At 52.3% G+C, this 22,775-nt stretch overlaps 1 protein-coding gene across 8 annotated transcripts in view; it reads right to left on the bottom strand.

The window, feature by feature from the left end:
* TNS3 (tensin 3) overlaps positions 1-22,775 on the bottom strand; it is a 226,698-nt gene that overhangs the window by 113,928 nt on the left and 89,995 nt on the right. For 6 of the 8 annotated variants that reach the window (XM_029232983.1, XM_029232982.1, XM_029232981.1 and 3 more), the window contains 6 exons: positions 12,842-12,894; positions 10,940-11,111; positions 9,082-9,132; positions 7,392-7,514; positions 3,802-3,866; positions 1,079-1,162 (listed from right to left, as the gene is read on the bottom strand). In XM_029232983.1, the coding sequence (XP_029088816.1) occupies positions 1,079-1,162; positions 3,802-3,866; positions 7,392-7,514; positions 9,082-9,132; positions 10,940-11,089 (473 nt within the window). In that variant the 5' untranslated portion in view covers positions 11,090-11,111; positions 12,842-12,894. Of the gene's footprint in view, positions 1-1,078; positions 1,163-3,801; positions 3,867-7,391; positions 7,515-9,081; positions 9,133-10,939; positions 11,112-12,841; positions 12,895-14,249; positions 17,782-21,407; positions 21,795-22,775 lie in introns of those variants that run through there. The other 2 variants (XM_029232984.1, XM_029232985.1) reach the window with 2 other exon arrangements.

Here is a 22,775-nt window from a genome sequence, read left to right as displayed (position 1 = left end):
CTGAGCCTGCGCGTCCGGAGCCTGTGCTCCGCCACGGGAGAGGCCACAACAGTGAGAGGCCTGTGTACCGGAAAAAAAAAAAACAAAAACGCAGTGTTCTCGGTTCCCATCTGCAGAGGAAGTGGGTCTGGAAGGCAAGTGGCCACTGGCTCTTCTCAGGCCACACACCTGACCCTCCTCTGGTTCTTCTCCACCTGGGCCTGGTGACAGCGTGGATTCGCCTGGGAGCAGGCGGCAAGAGGAAGTCTGCTCCCCAGGGTCCCTCTGCAGCATGTGCCAGGGGCCACGCCGAGCAGGAGAGAAGGGGAGGTGGGCCAGGGGAGGCCGAGGAGAGAGAAGACTCCTGGGCCTTTGAAGCTGGCCATCAACAAACTTGTGTGTGTCGACAGCTTTACTGGACATAAGCTGCTTTCACCTGCTTCCTACTGCCCACAGACCTTCTGTTAGAGTGGCCACGACAGAGACCACGTGACCTGCAAAGCCCAGAGCATCCGCCATCCAGACACAGTTCACAGATCCCTGGTCCAGGAGACAGCAGCCAGTCCCAATACAGAAATGGCACCAACACCAGCAGAGAGCCATCGGGAAGACCCGATGGCTAAGCGTGTGGGGAGGGAGCCCTGCGTCCACGCCGGAGCCAGCCAGGGGCCCCCCGGCACCCACACGCAGGGTGGCTCATCCTTCATCACTGGACACCAAGAATCCCTTCCCTCCTAATCTTGGCTGGTCAGGAGAGGTGCGTCTTCCGTCCCTACATTTTTTTTTTTTTTTTACATTGGAGTACAATTGCTTTACAATGTTGTGTTGGTTTCACTGTACAAGGAAGTGAATCAGCTACATGTATACATATATCCTCTCCCTCTTGGACCCGCCCCCCGATCCCACCCATCCAGGTCACCACAGAGCACCCAGCTGAGCTCCCTGCGCTATACAGCAGGTTCCCACTAGCTATCTGTTTTACACATGGTAGTATATTTATGTCAGTCCCAATCTCCCAATTCATCCCATCCCCACACACACGCTTTTAAACGTAAAATCTCATTCACTTTTTCACTCTGGCTCTGGGACAGATACATACCGTTTCTGGGACGGCTGCATTAAAGCTGAAAGTTTATCATCATAAAATTTCTTCATTGCAAATCTGTCGAGGGCTTGGTCAGCACTGGGGAAGCAGAGAGAGAGAGAGAGAGAGAGAGAGAGAGCGCACACGCTTTAACTCCATGGCCACCGCAGGAGGCCGGGTTGTGGGGAGTGACATGAGACAGGCCCCGAGGCTGTTCTGAGTGGCTGGCACCCACTAAGAGCTCCATTTTGCTACACCCCCTCCCCGGGGAAAATCCACTTTAGCGTCTCTTCTAGGGCCTCATCTCCCCCAGGAAGACGTTCAGGGCCAAGTGGAAGCCAGGCTTGCAAGGTCTGGAGTCCCCCCTGAAACAGCAGCACCCGATCCTAGGATGTGGCACTTTCTGTGCAGCATGTCCGGCAGGTGGGAGAGTCACCTGCCTGCCGTTTCTCACCTGTGGGCACAGGCCCGCTGTCCTATCTAAATAACCATCTAAAATAATAACGTTGTCTACATAAGGGGTTGGGCTGGCAGGGGTGCACAAAAGCAAGGGTCACTTAAGCACTGAATATTTAACATACAGAGCACGTAAGTTTTTCAGAGTAAAAAGTATAGTTACACATTCACCTATATATATATATTTTTTTTTTTTGATGTGGACCATTTTTTTAAAGTCTTTATTGAATTTGTTACAATATTGCTTCTGTTTTATGTTTTGGTTCTTTGGCTGTGAGGCATGTGGGATCTTAGCTCCCCGACCAGGGATCAAACCCCCACCCCCCTGCACTGGATGGCAAAGTCTTAACCACTGGACCACCAGGGAAGTCCCTCACCTATACATTTAAAAGTATTCCTTTTTCTGGAATTCGCTCGTTTTATTAAATGCTGATAATGCATTTTGGTCAAGGTTTATGTTCAGCATTAATATTGTTAACAGTATTCATAATATTAGCAACAACTCCATCTTTATGAACTCTTATCTTTCTGGTGCTAGTACCAGAATGTTCTTCCTACTTTACTTTGTGACTTGAAGTGTCTGTTTTGATCTGGACACAGTTTGTGACAAAGGCCTTAAAAACGTCTGCTCGCCATGATTACTTCTGAAAACAGTATCTAAGGGGAAAATAGTAGAAATGATCAAAGATGTATCGAGGAGAATTTGTCATCACGGCATGCTTTAGCGTACAAGATCATTAGACGGAAGCAACTGAAATTCTAAAGAAAACCTGCAAACGACCTGGATAGGCAGAATTGGTAAATGCTAAAATACATAATATTCTATTCATCTATTCATACTGTTAGTCCTAATAGTACCAGCAGCGTTAACAGCAGCTAATACCAGCACCGATGCTATTCCAACTGTCTTACACGAAACGACACACTGAATTGTCACAAAACCCTGTGAGGCACAGCCATCATCCCCGCTTCCCAGGTGAGGACCCTGAGGCTTAGAGCCTTTCATGTGAGTTGCCTGACACGTGAAGCTGAGACACACTTCTGTTATTCAGAAAAAGTGGTGCATTTAGAGACAGTGTCATTGATAAGCTTTAAGTGACTAAGGCTTAGCCTCCATGCTTTCCAAAGATGCCAAGACTGCCCATGGCGCGTGGAACTCTGGTTCCAGACAGAGCTGCGCTGTTGTGAGCAGGTGAGGTCTGCTCTCTGACCAAATGTCTTTGGCTCAGCAGAGGGATGTGACGTGACCAGGAATCTCAATTTGTCTGGCACACACACAAGTACTTATTATCACCAAGAAAGGATCTCATTTTTGCTCTGGGGTTGGGTTTCCTGCCTGGCAAGCAATGGGCTCCCCAGTTTGTTTCCAGAGAAAACATTTGGAAAGTCAAATTTCACTCCTTAATGCTAGAAAGGAAAGGGTTTATCGGCTAATATGAATGGGCTTATATTTCCTCAGAATGGAGCGGTTCATGCTTCACAAAGTGGCCATTGAACAGAGAGAGCCAACGCAGATGCAAAACCCATAAAGAATGATATTTCTGAACTGGGTCTCAGTGTGAGTGGAGACGTGTGCTCGGAAAGGGCATCTGGGTCCACCAGCACGGCCAGCGCCAGGAGGGCTGGCACGCGGCCGCTGCCTCACTCACTGGCCTCGCGGTGCCTGTCGTCTCCAGTGGACGGGACCGGCCTCCTGTTGGCGGCACCCACACGCCCACGGCGCACCTCCTGAGAACCGGGCCAGACCAGGCTTCCCGCTCACGGGCCATGAGATCATGAGCAAGCTGCCTCAGTCCACCAAGCCTCAGTTTCCTCATCTGTGAAGTGGGAGCAATGACGGCTCGCTCCTAGATTACCTGGGAGGATTAAGCAACAAAAAGGAAACGTGCAAAGTGCTTCCCAGAGGCCCACTGCATACAAACATGGCAGCCATGCATGCAAACCATGGCGGCCGTGGCCACGGCCATGTACAGAATTTGAGGCATCCAGTGAGACAGCACTGCTCTTCTTTACTAACGGTAATGTTTGTCCCTATCGTTCTTGTCAGAGAATGACAGTGCACTCACTTTATCTTTGACGCCTCCATGAAGTCTTCAGTGTGAATCACTGCACACCTACGAAAGTGTCTTTCTCACAAGTGCAAACCCTTAGCTGCAGCTGAGCTTCTAGGCACCAGGGACACGAGCCTCGGCCTCCAGGTCAGCTCCCAGGCTGACCGCCTCCCGCCCACCCAGCCTCAGAGCATCCCTATGCCCACGGCGGTGAGGACGCTTCCCTCTTACCTGGCAGAGACATTGGTGAAGTGCATGTAAGATGATATGACCACGCCGATGCGTCCCTTTCCGCCCTGCAGGAGACAAGAGAGGTCATTAGAACAGGAAAGCACTCGTTCATTCACGGGATGGCAAAGAGCCTGCCTCGGAGGGGAAGCCAGCGTTACCCCCCTCTGGTCCCTGTTCTGGGGGACGGCAGCACCCAACTCAGCAAAGAACACACATATGGGGTGCTGATAGCAGGAGCAGGTGCTATCCGGGACATCCGAGGACACTCCCGAGGGCAGGTCTGCACAGAGGCGGCCAGTCAGTTCCTCATTTCCCAGTGAGGCTGGAAAAAACTGTGTTGGGTGCAAGCAATTAGCGTGACTTAATCACCCAGGTGAGAGAGACCCGAACGCCCCACTCACAGGCTGAGAGGGCTTTGAGGGCTGCACACAGAGCCCTGAGACGTCCAGAGTAGCAGGACAGCAGATCCCAGGGTGCTGCCAGCATCACTGTCACCACCTACCCAGCCCTGCCCTGTCACACACAGGGGACCCTCAACCGAGGCAGCGTTATGGAAAATGCATCACTCGATCCGTAACCAAAGACATGCATAGCCCGGACAAGGCAGCCCGGCAGGGCCTCGGACCAACATTGCCAACAGGAGAAGGTGTCTGGAAGCACCACAGCTCCGTGACAGGCCACCTCGACCAGAACCGTGGACTGCCACGTTCTGAAACACACTGCCATGACCCACAACGGCGACCAGCAAACCACAGCCCACCAGCCCACTTCTGCCCACCACTTGTGTCCCTAAGAGTTAAGAGCCATCTTAACATTTTTAAACAGTTGAAGAAAAATCAAAAGAATAATATTCCAATGACACATGAAAATCATATGAAGTCCAAATGTCAGTGTTCATAAATAAGGTTTGATTGGGACCCAGCACGCCTGTTTGTTTAGGAGCTATTTCCACATGGCAGTGGCAGGTGGAAGTAGACTGTGGTGCCCCAAAGCCTTAAAGTCCCGTCTGGGTCTTTCAAGAAGAGCCAGCAAGCCCTGATCTAGAATCCCATGAGCCACCATGGCTGTGACAACAACGTGCAGATCGTACGTCTACTCTTGAAAGGGAATGATGGAGGAAATTCAGGTCCAAATCTGGCGTGTGACTGTCACCCAGGAGCGATCTCCTCTCTGTCTCATCAAGGGCATGCCTTACAGAAACTCAGTGCAGACACACAATCAGCCCTTCACTGCTGAACCCTGGCACCTGCAGTTGTCACTGCGCAGCTACTGGTATGTTTCTTGTATAAATTCACCTGCAGGGAACAACAGCGCCGTCAAGTCAGGCACGCGGGGCGGCTTCACTGCCCCCATCTCCAGTGCTTTTCGTTACGTACGCACAGGAAGTCTTCGAGCACAAACAACATTCTTTAGGACTGGAACAGCTTTTGTCTGCTCTTAACAAAAATCAGAATCGCTGACTACACAAGTCCCAGCGAGTATCCTCCACCAGCAACTCAAAACTAAACCGTGTGGAGGTGGGTGAAACTGTCCAGAAGAACCGCAGGCAATATCTACTCCAAACTAGTGTGAGGGGGGACTTGGGAAACAAACACCACCCTTTGTATCCGGCAGGGAGACAGGGGTCTCACAGTCTGGCCTTAGTCTGCCCTCCCCAGGCCAAGACGGTATTCCTGGCACTCCTGGCAGTAAGAGCACATTCTGCAGGGCTAGCAGGTTTTGGGGAAAGTCAGCAATCTCACCCCCCGCGGCAACTATGATGAACTTCCCTTAATGTTCCCTTAAGTTCAAATCACAAGAGGGTTTCTCTCTCATGGCATGTTTTCTAGCTCATCTTGGAAAGGGTTCATAGGCCACCAGAATTAGGGCAAGAGATGAGCAAACTGTTCCCCAAAAGTTTCAACATGTTCCAGTTTAATCCCACCAACAAGACTTTTCCCAAGAGGCAAGCGTAGTTTAGAAGAGGGCCACATTTTAGAGAACTCTGTGAGCTAAATTCATCACTTGTGGCCCGGATGTTGTAAATAATATTATAATTTGTTTCATTAAAAAAGTGAACTGAAATGGGATGCATGGTGAAGGGGGTGCGTCTCAAGGTCCAGGGACCAGAATCCTCTGGAGACACAGCCGGCAGCAGGTCTGGGTGCACCGGGCGGGCATTTCTCCCCAGGGTCAGGCACTGCAGCTGCTCCGGGTGGGTTAGGGACCACTGCTTCACAGGCCTGTGAAGGGATCTTAGGCAACAATGGCCCATCAGTATTATCCTCACTGTGTCAAAATCACCAAGCCAAGCCCAATGAAAAATACAGACGTTTTTTAATTGACAAGAATTGTTTTTGTTTTTTTAAAAAAAAGTCTCTTTCTTTAAGTTTTCACCAAAACACAAATGTGGAGAGAAGCTCCTCAATATAACACAATCCTTGAATAAAAGCTCTGGTTAACTTAACTTAGTAAGAGAACTAACGGGACTCCCTGGCTGTCTGAGGGAGAACGTGATCAAGTTAGATGTCAGAAGAAGGAATAAAAGCAGAAAGCAGCAAACGCACTGTGTGCACCCAGTGGCTTTTCCTCCGGGCCAAGTGACCCTCAAATGCCCCAAGCGTGGGAGCTCTGAACATGGTCAGCCACTGTCTACCCTCCTCATTCTACAGGCAGATCTCAGTGCCCTTGCAGGAAACTCACACAGCAAGTCTGATCATTCGAAGGGAAGGTTCTTTTACACTAAGGTCCCTAACGCAAAGGGTTTTTGTGCAGCTTTTGAGTGTGAAAAGTCTGAAGGAAGAAACACATTAAGGTGGAAATGTCTATTTTTTCGAGACGTCCTGATGGTCATAAGAATTTGGTGTAAAAGATACAGGGCAGGGAGCAGCCCCCTTCTTCTGGGAAGGAGACCCAGCCACTGCACTCCCCGCCCCCCCTTCTCAAAGCATTCCTCCCACACGCTGCATGAGCTCCAGGTGTCTGGGAAAACGGATCAGATCTGAGGAATCCAGGGTAGTACAGGAAAAGGCTACGGACAATCCAAGACAGTTGAGAAACTGGAGAAGTAAGAGGAGAGGTAGGTTCCAGAAGATGGGAGGGCGGTAGGAGGAGGGAGGGGTGCGAAGCAGGTCAGCGCAGCCAGGACGATGCGCTGCTGTGCTCACAGCCAGCCCCGGGCACCCTGCAAGGGTAGACATGTCACGTCCCCTTCGGGCTGACCTGCTTGGAAAGGACCATAAGCCTGCTGCAGCAGCATCCTGCCCACAATGCCAAGCCAGTCGACTAGCACACCTCAGGCGGTACAGAGCCCAACGCCGTGCATCTTAATAGCCCCCTTCACTTTTTAAAAAGCGCTTCCCATGCAAAACAAAAATGCATGAAAATGAAAGGATTCCCTCCCAGGGGTCCCTAACCTTAGCTTCACCATGTGCAGCTATGCATTCAGGGACCTCCATCCTATACATTCTGAAGCCACACTCTGGGAGACTGGATGACTCTCCCCGCCCCCCACCCTTAGAATAAGTATGAAAACCTAACCACAAACCCCTAAAGAAGCTGGAAGTTAGAGTGAAAAGGTGGGCCCCCTGGGCCCCCGAGCGGGTGCTCACCCTGCAGTGAATGACGACCACGTGCTGGGGGTCGCTGTTCAGCCAGGCCTCCTGCGCCTTGCAGATGGTACACACCTTATCCAGGGGCGGCGCGTGCAGCTCTGGCCAGCCCACGTCCAGAATCTGCGGGGAGAGAGAGGAGGGTTCCTGGTGTCCATCTCCAGAAGCCCTACGAAGCCATCTCATGACGGTTTTTTTTAATTTACCAAAATATTTCATTTTAGAGTAAAGAACAACGCTGCATGCTCCTTTTCTAAAACTTAGTGGGAATTATGGCTCCTTTACTGGAAAGAAAAATATGAAGGATTATGTTTTCCCCAGGAGACATCTACTCCCGGGTCTTATCTGCTTTTCTGCAGCTGGAATGACAATTCTAGAAAGGGCTTTGCCGCTAATGGTGCGTGGCTCATGGGGAAAGAGGCCCAGGCCTGGCAAGATCTGAAACAGGAGTTCTTGGCAGGGGTTGCCAAAATTCCTCCCTTCAGACGAAAATCGCAGTTTGGGAAAACGCTGAGAGCCATTCCTCCACACAAAGGGCAGATAACTTCTCAGAGGGAGATGCCTATCACACGTGACACTCCCCAAAGGAGAGGAATGTGCCCAGGAGGGAGGGAGGAAGGCCTTCAAACCTCGGTTACAATTCAGGAACAAAGAAAGTCATCATCACGAGATAAGGAACCTGGCAGGTCTGTGGGCAAAACATGGCATCTCTGAGCCACCTGACACATTCCCAGCTCTAAACCTGAGGGCCACGCAGTGCTGTTATTTTTGCTTTCCATTTACTTTTTTAAGAGGGGAGGGGAATGCAGAGCTCTGCCTTATTATAAAAGCAACAGAAATTGTGTAAAATGATGGAAAAATTCAGAAAACCGCTGGAAGCAGGGAAAGGCCTACACCCCTTCCACCACTCAGAGCAAAAGCCTGTTCTGGTGAATCCCTTACACTCTTTTTTCTATGTACATTTAGCAAATACATAAATTCTATACTCTGCCCTTGTTAACGAGCATTAAAACAGGGAATTCACCATGTTACTACTTTTTTTATCCTAATGGCTGCAAAATGTTCCAACATATGGAATACGGTATGCATACATATACCATATATACCATAACTTATGCTTATGCAATCTTAAAAATTTCCCCCTAAATCTTTGCTGTTAAAAAGAATAATGGACGGAGAGGGAGTGCATGGATGTACAGAGGTGGCAGGAAGATCTTTGAGGTGAAAATGTTCTGGATTTGATCGCAGTGGTGGTGACACAAATCTACATATTTGAGATGGCACAGAACCACACACACACACACACACACACACACACACACACACACACACACAGCTGCTGCACGTAAACCCAGCGGAAGTTGCATGCAATCTGTGGATGGTACCAATATAAACTTCCTGGCATTAATATTTTACTATAAGTTATGCAAGACAGTACCACTGGGGAAGACTGGGCCAGGGGTATGTGGGATCTCCCTGTATTCTTTTTGCATTTTCCTGTGAAGTTATAACTATTTCAAACTAAAAAGTGTTAATAAAAAAAAATAAGCCACCATGGATATGAACAGTTCCTAATACCCCTCACTAAGTCATATTCCACAAAGACTTGCTACAAACCCTTTTTGCACAAGCAGGATAAGCATCGTGGACCTTTAACAAAACTCAGAATATAAAGAGCTAAGATCCATACCTTTGGGTTAAGCTTTGTAAGGTCATATCTCTTTTCCGAAAGGTTTAACACCTACAAAGGGGAAATAAGAAGCTATTAGACTAAACATGGTCCTCAGAGATCAAAGAGGATACAATTGCATTCTCACACGCTACTTGCTTTCTAGATGTAGAGGATTATAAAAGATTGAAATGTACAAATATGTAATTGTCACAGAATGAAAAGCAAACAAAATAAACAAAGAATGACAGCACACAGATCCTACGGAACTGGACTTGGCCCCCAGAAAGCATGGGCTTCGTCAGAGGAAGGACGTGTGGGAAGGAGGGCACCTGGTCCTCAGGGAGCCCAGGCCCTGACACTCCGAGGCAGCCCAGAGACCCGCGCGCTCACAGAGAAGCAGAGCTGCCTGCGAAACCTGACCACACCTCGAGGAAAGGAACAAATAAGGACAACATTGGAGCAGAAGGGGCTCCCCAGCCTTCTCTCTCCGGAGATGGACACTGTGGAGAGCTGAGAGGAGGGGTGCTCCTGGGGTGAGGGCCCGTGGTTCCTCTACCCCAGAACAAGCTGTCTCCTACACCTGTGGACCGTGGGCCCCATTAGAACCTTCTTTAGAGGGCCGACGCCTGTGGCCTGACAAGACAGCTGTGGGCAGGGAGGTGTTCTGTCCCCACAAGCACCTGTCAGGGCACACAATTCAGACGTACACGGGGGAGGAGATGCACTCACCCCGGGTTCTGAACTCAGAAGCCATGGAAGACACACAGGTGTGTCTTTCTTCAGATTGTTCAAAAAGGTCCCTGTCCCCAAACAAGGTGAGCATCCGGCAGCCTCGCCATTTTGCAAGGGGGCCTCTGGCCAGCGTGGAGGGAAGAACTGCCCCAGCTCCCGGGGCTCAGGCCCCAGGCCTTCGCGGGCTCAGTGAACAGCGCGCGGGGCAGGAAGGACGAAACGTGGAGGGGACCCCCCATCCTGGGCCAGGTGTCAGGACGAGGACACCGTTCCTGCAGGGCAGGCGGCTCTGGGAGCGAGGACGGGCTGGGGTGATCTCAGGGGCTGGACCCCGCCTTCCCTGCCTGTCACCAGGCCATGCTGAGGATGGGCGGGCGTCAGGGGGAAAGGCTGCAGGGCCGCGCAGGGGCTGCTGGAAGCCACCCGGAGGTCACCTCCCCCTGCTCTGCTTCCAGGGCCACCCGCCCAGCCCTTCCAGGAGGCCGATAAGGATGGCAATAACTACCCTGTCGTTTAAAGAGGTCTTACAGGCGGGTCTGGAGAGGTGCGAGAAGCTGTCATTTAACTCAAAGAGCGGAAGACGGAGCTGCAGGGCCGTGCTGCAGGACCGGCACTGGCACGGAGGGAACACGCAAGAGCAAGGGGCGAAGGAGGCCGTCCAGGAAGACTCTGCTCTTCCGCGGTCTTCCTCAACTGGGGGCTCCATCCGACAGCCTCACGTGTGTTTGAAATGGGGCCAGGACAGACGCTGGCTCCTGGATGCCCACCCTCCATCCCCCGATTCACTTCAGCAGGAGGGAAGGAACGGGGCTTTGGAGACGGGGACGCCAAGCCCAGCAGCCGGGGCAGAAGCCGGCGGCCCTCGGGGCACAAGTGCGGAGCCCAGACGCCCCAGACCACCGCGGGCCGTGCGCGGCAGCCAGTACGGCCTCTGTGCGATGCGTCCCCCTCCCCGGCACCTCTCCCCATCCACCAGGCCCCCAAGGGCACTGAGCTGCGCAGGGACCAGGCTGCCTTCCCGCCCGCAAGCTCCTCAGTCCACACATGTGGGCGCCTTCGCCAAGTTTCAGCAAACTCAGTGTCCCCCAACGTCCCCACCCTTGGTGTCCCCTCAACCGTCCTCACGCTCTGCGTCCCCGCTCACCAGGTAGTTGTCCCCATGCTTGGACCGCAGCATGCGCGTCACCTCCTGCAGGCTGTGCAGGTACGACTCCTCGGAGCAGCCCGCGGGGAAGGACACGGCAATGATGCGCTCGGTGATGTAGGTGAGGTCCAGCTCGCGGCCGTCCTCCATGGCGGGGCTCAGCCCTGCAGGCCTGGGAGACACGCGGCAGGCTGTCAGGGGAGGGGCTGAGTGCCAGGACAGCAGAAGTCGAGGGACATTTGCTCACTGTTCACACCTGGACCTGATTACAGGCATCTGGGAATTTACTGTGCCCCATCCCAGGAGGGCACACATCTCAACTTCCTTAACGGTCATGACTGGGGCACTGTAAGCTACGAGCAGGGAATACACAGAGGAAGAGAGGCTCGTGGCAGAGCAGCAGGCCTGATGGAGAACCTGCAGAGGCAGGGTCTCAGTGGGCGGGCGTCGGCTCAGAGAGCCTGGACCTTGGAGGGAGGAGCCTTCCTTGCTCTGGGTATCACAGCAGGAGTAGGCAGCAGGAGAGAAGCCCATGGCAGAGCAGAGGCCAAGACTGGGAGAAACCTGCAAGTGACTCGTCCCGTCGGCATGTAGCGTCCTGCGGCAGGTGCGGAGGGCCCGCGGGCCCAGGCAGGAAGCTGGCCTGCCCTGCAGCAGGGGATGAGCTGGGAGGGAATCTCAGCAGCTGGGAGGCAAGCGCTAGCGTCTCTGAGAAGGGCTGTGCGCAGGCTCTGCTGAGACCGCGCGTGGGTTAACCCGGGGCGTGCAGACAAGGGCAGGCATCAGGTATGGGAGGATGGGGCCTGGAGGAGGGTAAAAACGCCAAGCAATGAAGCCAGCAGAGGGGAGGGCTGCTGGTGTGGGGAGAGCCGGAGCCCGGTGAGCCCAGGATAATGCTTCCTGCACGCAGCATCCAGGCTCTGCTTCACTCATCACTAGGACGGTGCTCTGGGGACCACGGGCCCCAGAGCCCCTCCCAGGAGAGGGCCCTAGGACTGCGGGTGGTGTCAGGGACGGAAGGCGAAACGTCCAGCGGAGAGGTGCCGGGGTCAACCCCAAGACAGCGACAGCCCACAGTGAAACTACAGAAGGGTGCAGGACAGTCACGGGAGAGCGATTTTAGTCCATCAAATTCCCCACCACCAGCTTTAGGGGTTTGTACTTGCTGTTTGTTTACTACTCTTGTTACATGGGTTTCTCGCCTAATTCTGAAAAAATTTTAAAAATACACCAGATGGTTTTAACAAACTTCCAGGCACCCAGTCATCCAACTTCGAAACTGACACAGAGCCAACCTTTTTCCACCCACACTCCCTGCTACCTCCTCCATCACTTTGACTGCACTGAAGAAATCCCAGATATTGTATGTCATTTCACTTATAAATATTTTTGCATTTATTTCTAAAAGACAAAGATTTTTTAGAAATATCTACAATGCCATTATCACGCCTGAAAGAAACAATATCTTTAAATACCCAGTATCATAAATGTATTTTTTTAATTGGTTTATTCGAATTCAAACAATCACCAAGATTTTTCTTCTCTACCTTATGCATCAAACATGAATGTAAAAGAGTTTTGTTTACTTTAAAAAATCAAATCACATTTTTTGACACTGGTATTAAAAAATAAAGACTTCATCCCCAATGTTACGTTTCACAATCAAATCACAGCTACACAATTATTTATTGAATGTTTCCACAACCAGCGTTTCTAATGCTGGGAGATTACATCCAGAAAGAGACATAAACATGGTATTTATCACCTTTGAGCATTTATCTTTAAAAATGAAAACGACATTAAGATTACTACAGGATAAAATAACACCGTGCCCAGGCTTCCTCTGTGAGATCTGACCCAAGGCCAGAGGCACACAAAGGAGTTTCGGTGATGGACACTCACCTGGATGGTTTGTCACGGCACAGAGAAGCAGGTGGTGAGCGTGCCCCCGGAGTCTGCAAATGACAAAACAAGGGTCATTCTCAAGTCCCCTGTCCTGCCAGCCCGCACATCGCAAACCTCACCGAGAAGGAGGGATGGGAGCCTGATCCTCTGTTTAATCGTAAATGGTAAGTCAGACCCTGAACTACTGGCTCCTCTTATCACCCGGGAGGGTCGACAGCTTATCAGGTCATCTCGGCCCTAAGACTCCAGATCCCAAGTGACACAATTCCATTGACCAACAGCAGGACGGCTTCCCACGTGGGACAGCACAACAATCCCCTGTCGGGGCAAGGTAAGCGGTCCCAGCACAGGTAAACGCTTGTCCTGCGTGTCCTGGTATACAGGAAGCGCTCAGTCAACATCGGCCATTATTGCTATCATTATTGTTCGTATTGATATTTACTTGAAAGAACCAGTTAATGACTTTGAGGGAATTCTCAATTTTTTCCACTTTTTTTTTTAAAAAAGCTTATCCAACAGGGAAAAAAAAACCTCAGGTTATAATTACTTTACAGTTTACATAACCCTTCCCTGTGTGTGTGTGTGTGTGTGTGTGTGTGTGTGTGTGCGCGCGCACGCGTTGTAAGGGTTATGTTATACTCTAAGGCTATATATACACTCTTTCAGGAGATGCATCCAGCAACTTTGTGAGAAGGAATTATCCCCACATTTCAGAAGTGGGGAAACCAAGGCTCCGAGAGGTGTGAGGTCTTGTCGAAGATGGCAGAGGGGGAGGAGAGCCCAGACGTCCCCGTCTCATCTCCCCGAATGCCTTCCTCTCAGGAGGCTCCTTCCTCTACTGCCTTCTGTGAGCTCCTCCCTGCCCGCTGCATCAAACTTATTTTTTAAGTATTGGGCAAATGTAAACTGATTCAGCATTTTAGAAAACAGCTTGTCCGTAAATATAAAATGCCCTTAAAAGGTCTGAAGCATGTGACTTAGCAATGTGAGGAATGACACTGAGGAAATTACTGGAAAAGTCCGTGAGACTCTATGGACAGGGGCGCTCACTGCGCTGTGATGTGTGTAACAGCAAAAAATAGACAACAGCCTAAGAGGTCAACCACGGCGCCTCAGTAACATTAGATAAACCACGCTACCCTGCGGACGGCGACACATGTGTGGGTCTGGAGAGAGGCCGTGACCTATGACGGCAACAGCACTGATGACCACAGACGGCCACATGGCTGCTCACCGGTGCAGAGTACATGATTCACACACAGACCCACTCACTCCTATACACGCACACCTGGCAATGTGTGGCCAGAGTGCACGCTGACGGGGCAGAAGTTTGCTTCTGGAATGTCCCGTTACATTTTTTCTTCTATGTGCATTTTCTTCCCTTTCTGCTTAGAACATAGCTCACTTCTGTAACCGGAGAGAGAAAGTGTAATGCCTCCAGGGTCAGCTCAGATGAAGTTCCAGCTCCTGGTGTGGCATTCAGGCCTCACGGCCACAGTCACGGAACTCAGACGCCCTCCTGGAAGGCAAACAGGGAGGAAGCCGCCAATGTGGGGGTGAGTACGCAAAGCTGACTGGAGACCTCTGCTCTCAACTATCGACCAGCACAAAGGGATTGATTCTGTCTTCCGATACTTACAAACCTCTCTGCGTTTTCACTCTGCAAACTCCGGTCTGTGCGAACACACGTGACAAAGCAAAGCAGGAGAGAAGACCATACCCTGGGGGGAGGGAAGGCCACGGGGGCCCTGCGGACCAGCCCCACCTGCTGACGTCCAAGCACGGACGTGACCAGGCCAAGCTGCCCGCCGCCAGGCCGCCCCCTCCTCGCTGCTTAGCCGGAGAGGGAACGTCCCTCGTCATTCCTGACACACGGAAGCTGAGTTTCAAGGGAGCCACAGAGACTCCTCCAAAAGCCCCATCCTTCCATACTCTCTCCTGGTTTGACCTGAAGGTCGGTCCAAGAGAACCGTTTTAGTTTTGCTCTGTAATTCCCCCAGAATTAGCACAGGAGCGTGAGATACTTCCTGCTCTAGAAGGCACAGAGCTGGGCAGCTTCCAGGCCTTGGGAAACGTCAGGCCCCAAGAGGGCAGTGAGGGTGGGCCTGGAGGGGTAGCACCCACACTCCCCACAGCAGCCTCAAGGCTCAGCAGCTTCACAGGGGGTCTGAGCCAGCCCTCACCCCCAGCAAGTCCTGAGCTCCACCACCCTTTGCATGATGGATGTAAGCTAGATAGACGATAAATACATAGCTAGATGGTAGATAGGTAGACAGATAGATTGGATAGGTGATAGATACATGATAGGGTTAGGTAGATAGATAGATGATAGAAACATACACACACACATACACGCATGAAAGATAATTAAACACATACATACATACGGACAAGCGATACAATCAGAAGGCCAGGCCTCGGCCTACCCTCCCAGCATTTCTCGGTTTCACCTGCAGCCTGAGCTGTGTCCTTTGCCAACTTACACTGAAGTAACACACACCCATTTAGGATAAGCTGACACCATCCATAAGCGTAAGTTTGTCAATAAAGAACGAACTCCTTGAAGGCAGGCCCTCTATGCCTTCCAGTACCTGTCCCCATCCCCTAACTGGATGACAGGGGCTGGAACTGCCACATACATACCGACTGTGCACCCCAGCCTGCCGGTGAGGCTCCTGGCCACTCCTTAGGTGAGAAGCCTAGCGTGGAGGTGGGCTGAGGGACATCACATGAAGCGGATGCCACTCAGGGGGGTGTGGCCAGTGCCAAGGCCCTGCGGTGGGACTGTCTGCATCTCAGGGACCAGCAAGGGAACCAGTGAGGCCAGAACAGGTACACAGGAGGGGAAGAGTGAGGAGGGGATCTCTAGGATGAAAAAGGGAGGCCCTCCGGCAAGTCAGGGCCCCCAAGAGGCTGGAGAGAAAGCCCCTGCCTCCTTTCCTCGCCATGCTGCCCCTGCACCCCACAGCAGCCAGCCGTGCCTGGGGCGACAGGGCCTGGGTCCATCGACCACGCAGCCCCCCGGGCTTCACTATGGGAGGCAGCAGTGTTCCACCGGCACTGTCCTGTAAGAGGCCACAGGTGACTGAGGTCAGGAAGCAGACCCACTCGTGGTCAGCCACCTGGTTCCCAGCAGGAACCCCAGGACGGAGATGTGATTCTCCTCACTTCACGGTTTGGGAAAAAGCATTCAGAAGTACCATTAGGTGTCTAGAATCACACGGTTAAGATGCAGTAGCAACTTCTGACACCAAAATTCTGGACTCTTTCGATCCCCCGGCCCCCGACGGTCCACAGCCTATCCTGCTGAGCCTGTCCCCGGGTCAGACTGGAATCAGTGAAGTTAGAGGAGCTTTTCCCTGGGGAGCTAGTCTAGCCCTACGCCTGGAGGATGGAGCAACCGTGAGCAAGTCGCCACTTCTAAGCCAGTTTCTGAGGTTTGATGTGCATGAAATCCTGCAACGGGAGAAAACTTCACTCTGGGGCTGTATCTGGAACCAAGCAGATGCAGGGGACGGGACCCCGGACACACTGGATAGAAGCCCCTTGGCTGTCCGGGGAGCTCTGCCGTGAGCAGATAGCGAGGGGCACGCCCCACGCCCAGTGGAAGGGGCCTGACCAGGCCCAAACACCGTGCTTGTCAGGAAGGTGACATGTGATGTCTCTGTGAGTCTTTACTTGGAAGCAGAGAATTTATCTACTTTTGGGGCTAAAAAGCCAAAGTCTCCCTTTATCATCACAGTATATTTCATGCCTTAAGAATAACGGAGAGGGCTTCCCTGGTGGCGCAGTGGTTGAGAGTCCGCCTGCCGATGCAGGGGACGTGGGTTCGTGCCCCGGTCCGGGAGGATCCCACATGCCGCAGAGCGACTGGGCCCGTGAGCCATGGCCGCTGAGCCTGCGCGCCCGGAGCCTGTGCTCCGCAACGGGAGAGGTCACAACAGTGAGAGGCCCACGTACCGCAAAAAAAAATAATAATAATAACTGAGAACCAACGTACAAAAGTTTCTTGAAGACAGTCCCTTGCTCATGAGAAACCCTGCATCCTGAGCTCGTGGAAGTCTAAAGAAGCCTCTCTACTTGTAGACCCCCGGCCCCCAGATCTGTGCTGCAAACGCCTTTTCTCCTGCTATTTTGTAAGAAGAAGCTGTCCGCCAGCCTTCCTGGGGAGGCTTCGGAGGCTGAGGGCTGCAGGCCACCACCGCTCTCCGTAGACCTGTGCCAGCGCCCCGGGTGATAGCAGCACAGCACCTGCCGTGTTCCTCCCAGTCTCCAGGGCGATGCTGCACCGTCCCCACCTGCCTCTGCCCTGCCCTGCCTCCTTCACCTGTGTCCCCTTTGGCACATGCTTATCACAGCTCTCAACTTCTAAATGTGCTAAGAAAAATAAGGGCAAAGGGAAGAGACACAGGTGGAATCCGTGCTAAAGGTTAAACATACGAAAGGTAACCCACAAAGCCTGGGCTGCTCGAGGGGCTGCTTCTCCTTAAAGGTGCTGCTTGAGGCCCAAAGCTCATCTCCTTAGACCACTATGTAGTCCTGGGACCCCAGTGAAGTCACTGGCCTCCCTGGTAAAATGACAGCTTTGGATCCAGCGCTTAGAAGGTCTGGTGCAGCCCTGTAAACCCTGAGTCCACGGATCCAAAACAGAGAGGAGTGAGCCATCCACCAGATAAAGAATTAGATGACCTGCCCGGGGGCTCTCTTGTTTAACATATTTTTCAAATTATTAAAACTCATTTATTTTCCTAATGGGGTTATTTTTATATTTGAAATAGATGTAGCAATAGCAATTCTGCAATCATGTGGCCATCTTTCAAGAGAGCACAGTGACCACCATGACATTTGCAAGCTGACACAAACTTCTGTTATTAAAAGAGAACAGAGAGGGCTTCCCTGGTGGCACAGTGGTTAAGAATCCGCCTGCCGATGCAGGGGACACGGGTTTGATCCCTGGTCTGGGAAGATCCCACATGCCGCGGAGCAACTAAGCCCGTGCGCCACAGCTACCGAGCCTGCGCTCTAGAGCCCGCGAGCCACAACTACTGAAGCCCGCGTGCCTAGAGCCCGTGCTCTGCAACAAGAGAAGCCACCACAATGAGAAGCCCGCGCACCGCAATGAAGAGCAGCCCCTGCTCGCCGCAACTAGGGAAAGGCCGCGCGCAGCAACAAAGACCCAATGCAGCCAAAAATAAATTAATTAAATAAATAAATTTTTTTTAAAAAAAGAGAAAACAGAGACTGGTGCACCATTCGCCAAGACCAGGGGTAGCTCAGTCCAAAACACTTGGTGACAGTGGCCCAAGTATCGCTGGGAGAGAAATGCTTTGCCACTGATAACGGCGCCTTTCTAAGAGGGCAGACCGCCGGAAGGAAGGCTGGGGTTCAGACAGGCACTCCACCGTTTGGGAGCAGACGCAGGGCAGCCACGTACTTCCAAACAACAGAGGGAGAGAACAGTGGGGTCCTGGGGTCCTGGCGGGGACTACCAGCGTGAAAAGGCCACTGGAAGCTCGCGGGGGACGAAGGCCAAAGCACGTGTCCAGAGTGGGAGGGCAGCTGCTCCCCGGGCGCACACCCTGTGGGCCCCGCCCGGGCTGAGAAAAGACAGGCACCCATGGTGCCCGGAGGGGAGGTGGTCCCCTGCACTCACAGACGTGTGTGGTGTATGGGGCAGAGGGGGCGGCGGGATCCTCATCCACTGGGCAACACCACCTCCCAGGAGCCGCTGGCTCCCCAGGGTGGGTGGGGCTCCGGGCCCCCGGGCCCCCAGCTGACCTGAGGCTTACTTGGTTCAGTCAAACATCCTGCACCACCTCAAATCTACAGCCGAACCTCTGCTACCCTGACAGGATGCCAAGAATTACTAGGGGCCCTTGTATCTTATACTTTTTCAAGGAAAAGATGTAGTGGATGCATGACAGTAAACAAACACCCTGAAGACCTTACTCTGGACGCAAAATGTGCCGTCGAAGGCTTTGGAGGAGGGTGCTGCAGTCACAGCCAGCAACCGTGTCCAGGCCAAAGGACACCAGGCTCCGTGTCTCCAATAATCATCCATGAGAGGCGGATCGCTGGCTTCCTATAGGCTTCCACAAAAAGTGCTTAACAAATCCAACGCAGCAATGACACAGCACCAATGCCACATCGCCAAGGGCCCCAGCAGAGCCTAGGGGACAACCTGAAAGGCTTATGTGAGGGATCGGATTCAGGGTGCAGAGACAACAGCTGCTATAGGCCATGTGCCCCATCACCCTCCAACGCAAAGGGCAGGAAAGTGGAAGGGAAGACATTTGGAGTAAGCCCCACTACACAGCAAGTAAGCAGTGCGGCCTGGGCTAGAACCACGCCCACACTGCTCACCATGGCCACCCTCCGGGCATCTCCCGGAGTCCCTTCCGGCCCTGGCGGCTGTGAACGCAGGGCCACACAGGGACAGCCGGCTGACCCAAAGCCAGGGTTAGCCACATAGGCTGTCCCTGCATTACTAGGCCCTGCTCTCCTTCAGATGAAGGCCTCTAAGTACAGGTAACAGAACCCTGAATGCTCCAGCTGTGTGACCTTGAGCAGGCAGCATGCCCTCTCTGTGCCTCATGCTCCTTACCCATAACATGGGCTGATAACTACAGCAACCTTCTCTGCAAGGTTGTTGTAGAGTTAAAGCAGCAAAGGCCTGTCACAGACCCACAACAGGGCCCAGCACAGAGTAAATGCATTAATAGCATTTACAGAGACATATTCTCATGTGTTTTCTGGGAAAGCATGAAACGGTGTGAAAGGAAAATGAGAACAGAGAAAGCAGTGCCTTAATGAGAACCACTCAGGGGTCAGTGAACGCATGTCAGCAGAGGAGAGGAAGCCACGGACACTTCCCCGTGAAGACACAGCAGCACCCATCCCTGTCACAAGCACACTTACACACACACACACACACACACACACACACGGTGGACAAATCAAGCCTGTGTTGCAGGGGTTGATGCTAATGCAGCGTTCTCATGTCCCCTTGCCACAGGGTGAAGGGTGGGGACTGGCCTGGCTCAGGAGGCCCTGGGTGAGCCCCAGCCCAGCAGCCTACCTCATGGAGTCTCCCTCACTCTCCATCCTCACCTCGCAGCCCTCCTTTCAGTTCTCCCAACACATTCGCTCCCTCCTGCCCCAGGGTCTTTGCACATGCTCTGCACCCACTTATTCAAGCCCCACCTGCAGCACTCAGCTCAGATGTCATCTCCCCAGCAAAGGGGCCCCGTATGCATGTTCTGTCTACCTTGGTCTTCTCGACCGCACTGACCTCAACTGCACAGAAACAACCAGGGTGTGAATTCTTGTCTAAGCTCTACATTCCCCCCTTGAAGACACAGCAGAGGCACTGGCGGCTGGCTCCCAGATGCAGCTCAGCCCTGGGAGCGGTGTCCTGAAGGCAGCAGGCAGCAAAACACAGAGACCTGCAGGATGAAGGAAGGAATAAACCAAGCACTAATTTCAAAGATTCAGAGGGGTGATCTGGCCACGTTAAGAGGCGGGGGGGTACTGTTTTACATTTCAGTAACGAATATCTACCTAGCTTTATTTTTAGGATAACAAAAATAAACGGGGGGACTTCCCTGGTGGCGCAGTGGTTAAGAATCCGCCTGCCAATGCAGGGGACACGGGTTCAAGCCCTGGTCCGGGAAGATCCCACATGCCGCGCAGCAACTAAGCCCGTGCGCCACAACTGCTGAGCCTGTGCTCTGGAGCCTGCGAGCCACAACTACTGAGCCCACGTGCCACAACTACTGAAGCCTGCACACCTAGAGCCCATGCTCCGCAACAAGAGAAGCCACTGCAATGAGAAGCCCACGCACCACAACGAAGAGTAGCCCCCGCTCACCACAAGTAGAGAAAGCCTGTGCGCAGCTACGAAGACCCAACGCAGCCAAATAAATAAGTAAATAAATAAATGTATTAAAAAATAATAATAATAAATACATGGGGTACATTTACTATTTAAGTGGCTTAAACAGACTCATCATCTAAAAGAATAGCAGCTGAAGAGTAGCAACTCTCTACACCGCCCCAAGGTTACAACATATGGAATCAATGAAAGGGGAGTGGTTGGTTATTAGGAAGAAATTTTCCATTGAAGAGCCAGGTGGTGAAGCACCAACTTCAGACAACCCCGTGACCATAAAGTACAGCCTGTCCCCACAGACCGTCAAATGTGGGTTCTTCTCACTGGCTGGGTGGGACTCATATGCTGCGCCCACCCGGGTACTGGCTACTGTGACACACGTTCTCACCAACAGGATCCTCCAGATCACCCTGTGGAAGCGTTTGGTGAGATCCCCGCAAGACGAAACCGGAGCAGAGGCCTTCCTCTCCAGGCACACTGCCGACCATACCGGGGAGCTGGTCGCAGCTCTCACCAGGCTCGCTCCCCGCACCCGCTCACGGGGAGAAGGGTGGCACTGGGATCCCTGGGCTGGAACAGGTGAAGGCTGCACCCCTGCTTCCCACCTCCCCTCGCCCCCTCTGGCTTTCGGGTGAAGAGCAAAGAAAGAAAGACCTTTAGTGAATGCCATACCGGGAACTTGGCAGGGCCTGAGGACACATCAAGGATGCCAGCTTCCCCAGAGTTGCCGGACCTGTGTGCTGGTCCCAGCCATGCTGACCAGCCCCGAAACTTGCGTTGTGAAAGGTCTTATAAAAAGGAACAAAAGGCACGTTGCATAACCACAGCCAGATTCACAAGGAAGCACGGGACTTGGTGGCAGTGCACAGATGTCACCGCCAGGCTGGGGACTGGGGAGGGGGCTCCATTAAGATCAGCTGAACATCTCTGTACATTCTGTGTTTGTTTCTCCAGGAAAATGGAGTTAAAAGTACATTTAAAAACTTTTTGAGGGACCTCCCTGGTGGTCCAGTGGTTAAGACTCCACGCTTCCTCTGCAGGGCACATGGGTTCGATCCCGGATCAGGGAACTAAGATCCCGCTTGCTGCGGGGCAGAGCCACAAAAAAAAAAAAAAAAAAAAAATTTGAAAGGCAACAGCTACCCACATCCAGTTCAAATACAAAGGCATTCATTTGTTCACTCATTCACTCACTGCCTGGATAGCAGGGTACCTGCTTTGGAATCCTAATGCCTAGGTGAGGCCCCAGCTGTCTGACCTTCAGAAATTACCTCTCCGTTACTCAGTTTTCTCATCTGGAAAGTGGAGGTATTGGGAGGATTAAATAAGGAAACACGTGCAGAGCTAAGAACAGCACCTAGCAGGTAGGAAGTGCTAAATGAGTATCAGCTTTGCACTCAATCCTCGTATTCGGGCACCAGGCAGGGATTGGCCACTGAAACGCAACTTCCCCACAAGCCCACATCAAACACAGTAACCACCCAGGACCACAACACCATTCAAAGAAATAAGACTCTGGGAAAGAAATCTTCCCAAAGTCAGACAGCCAGCAAGACACCGTTCCCTTCCAGAACGAGAATACCAGAAAACAAATTCATTATCAGGACTGCCCACCTTAAGAATTTTTTTAGGACTGCCCACCTTAAGAATTTTTTTAGGATTGCCCACCTTAAGAATTCCTTTCTTAATGCTCCTACAGGTGAGCAGTGATTATGATGAATTACTAGAAAATACACACCCCTCTTAAGTTAGGAAGCTAAGGTAACCCCCAAGCTCAACTATGAGAAGCAAGGTTTTGTTCGCACTGAGATTATGTCTGTACTTATTCGTCACCAAATAATCAGAATTCTGAGCTGCATAGGCTGGTCTGAACCATATGTAACGCCAAGGCTGATGAAGGAAGGGAGGGAGGCGTCCCCAGGGCAGGAGGGTGGAGACAGTGCTTTCACAATCAAGTCCGATGTCCCCAGAGGGGATGATGGGCAGAGGTCCTCAGCTCGGGCAGTGGCCGCCCCCAGGAAGCAGGGGGCGGGGGCCAGG

Source organism: Monodon monoceros, unplaced genomic scaffold (genome assembly GCF_005190385.1).
Source record: "Monodon monoceros isolate NGI ecotype Baffin Bay Population unplaced genomic scaffold, NGI_Narwhal_1 Super_Scaffold_2, whole genome shotgun sequence".
NCBI lineage: Eukaryota > Metazoa > Chordata > Mammalia > Artiodactyla > Monodontidae > Monodon > Monodon monoceros.
The sequence above is the reverse complement of the archived record's forward strand: the minus strand, read 5'-3'. Positions and strand labels throughout refer to the sequence as shown.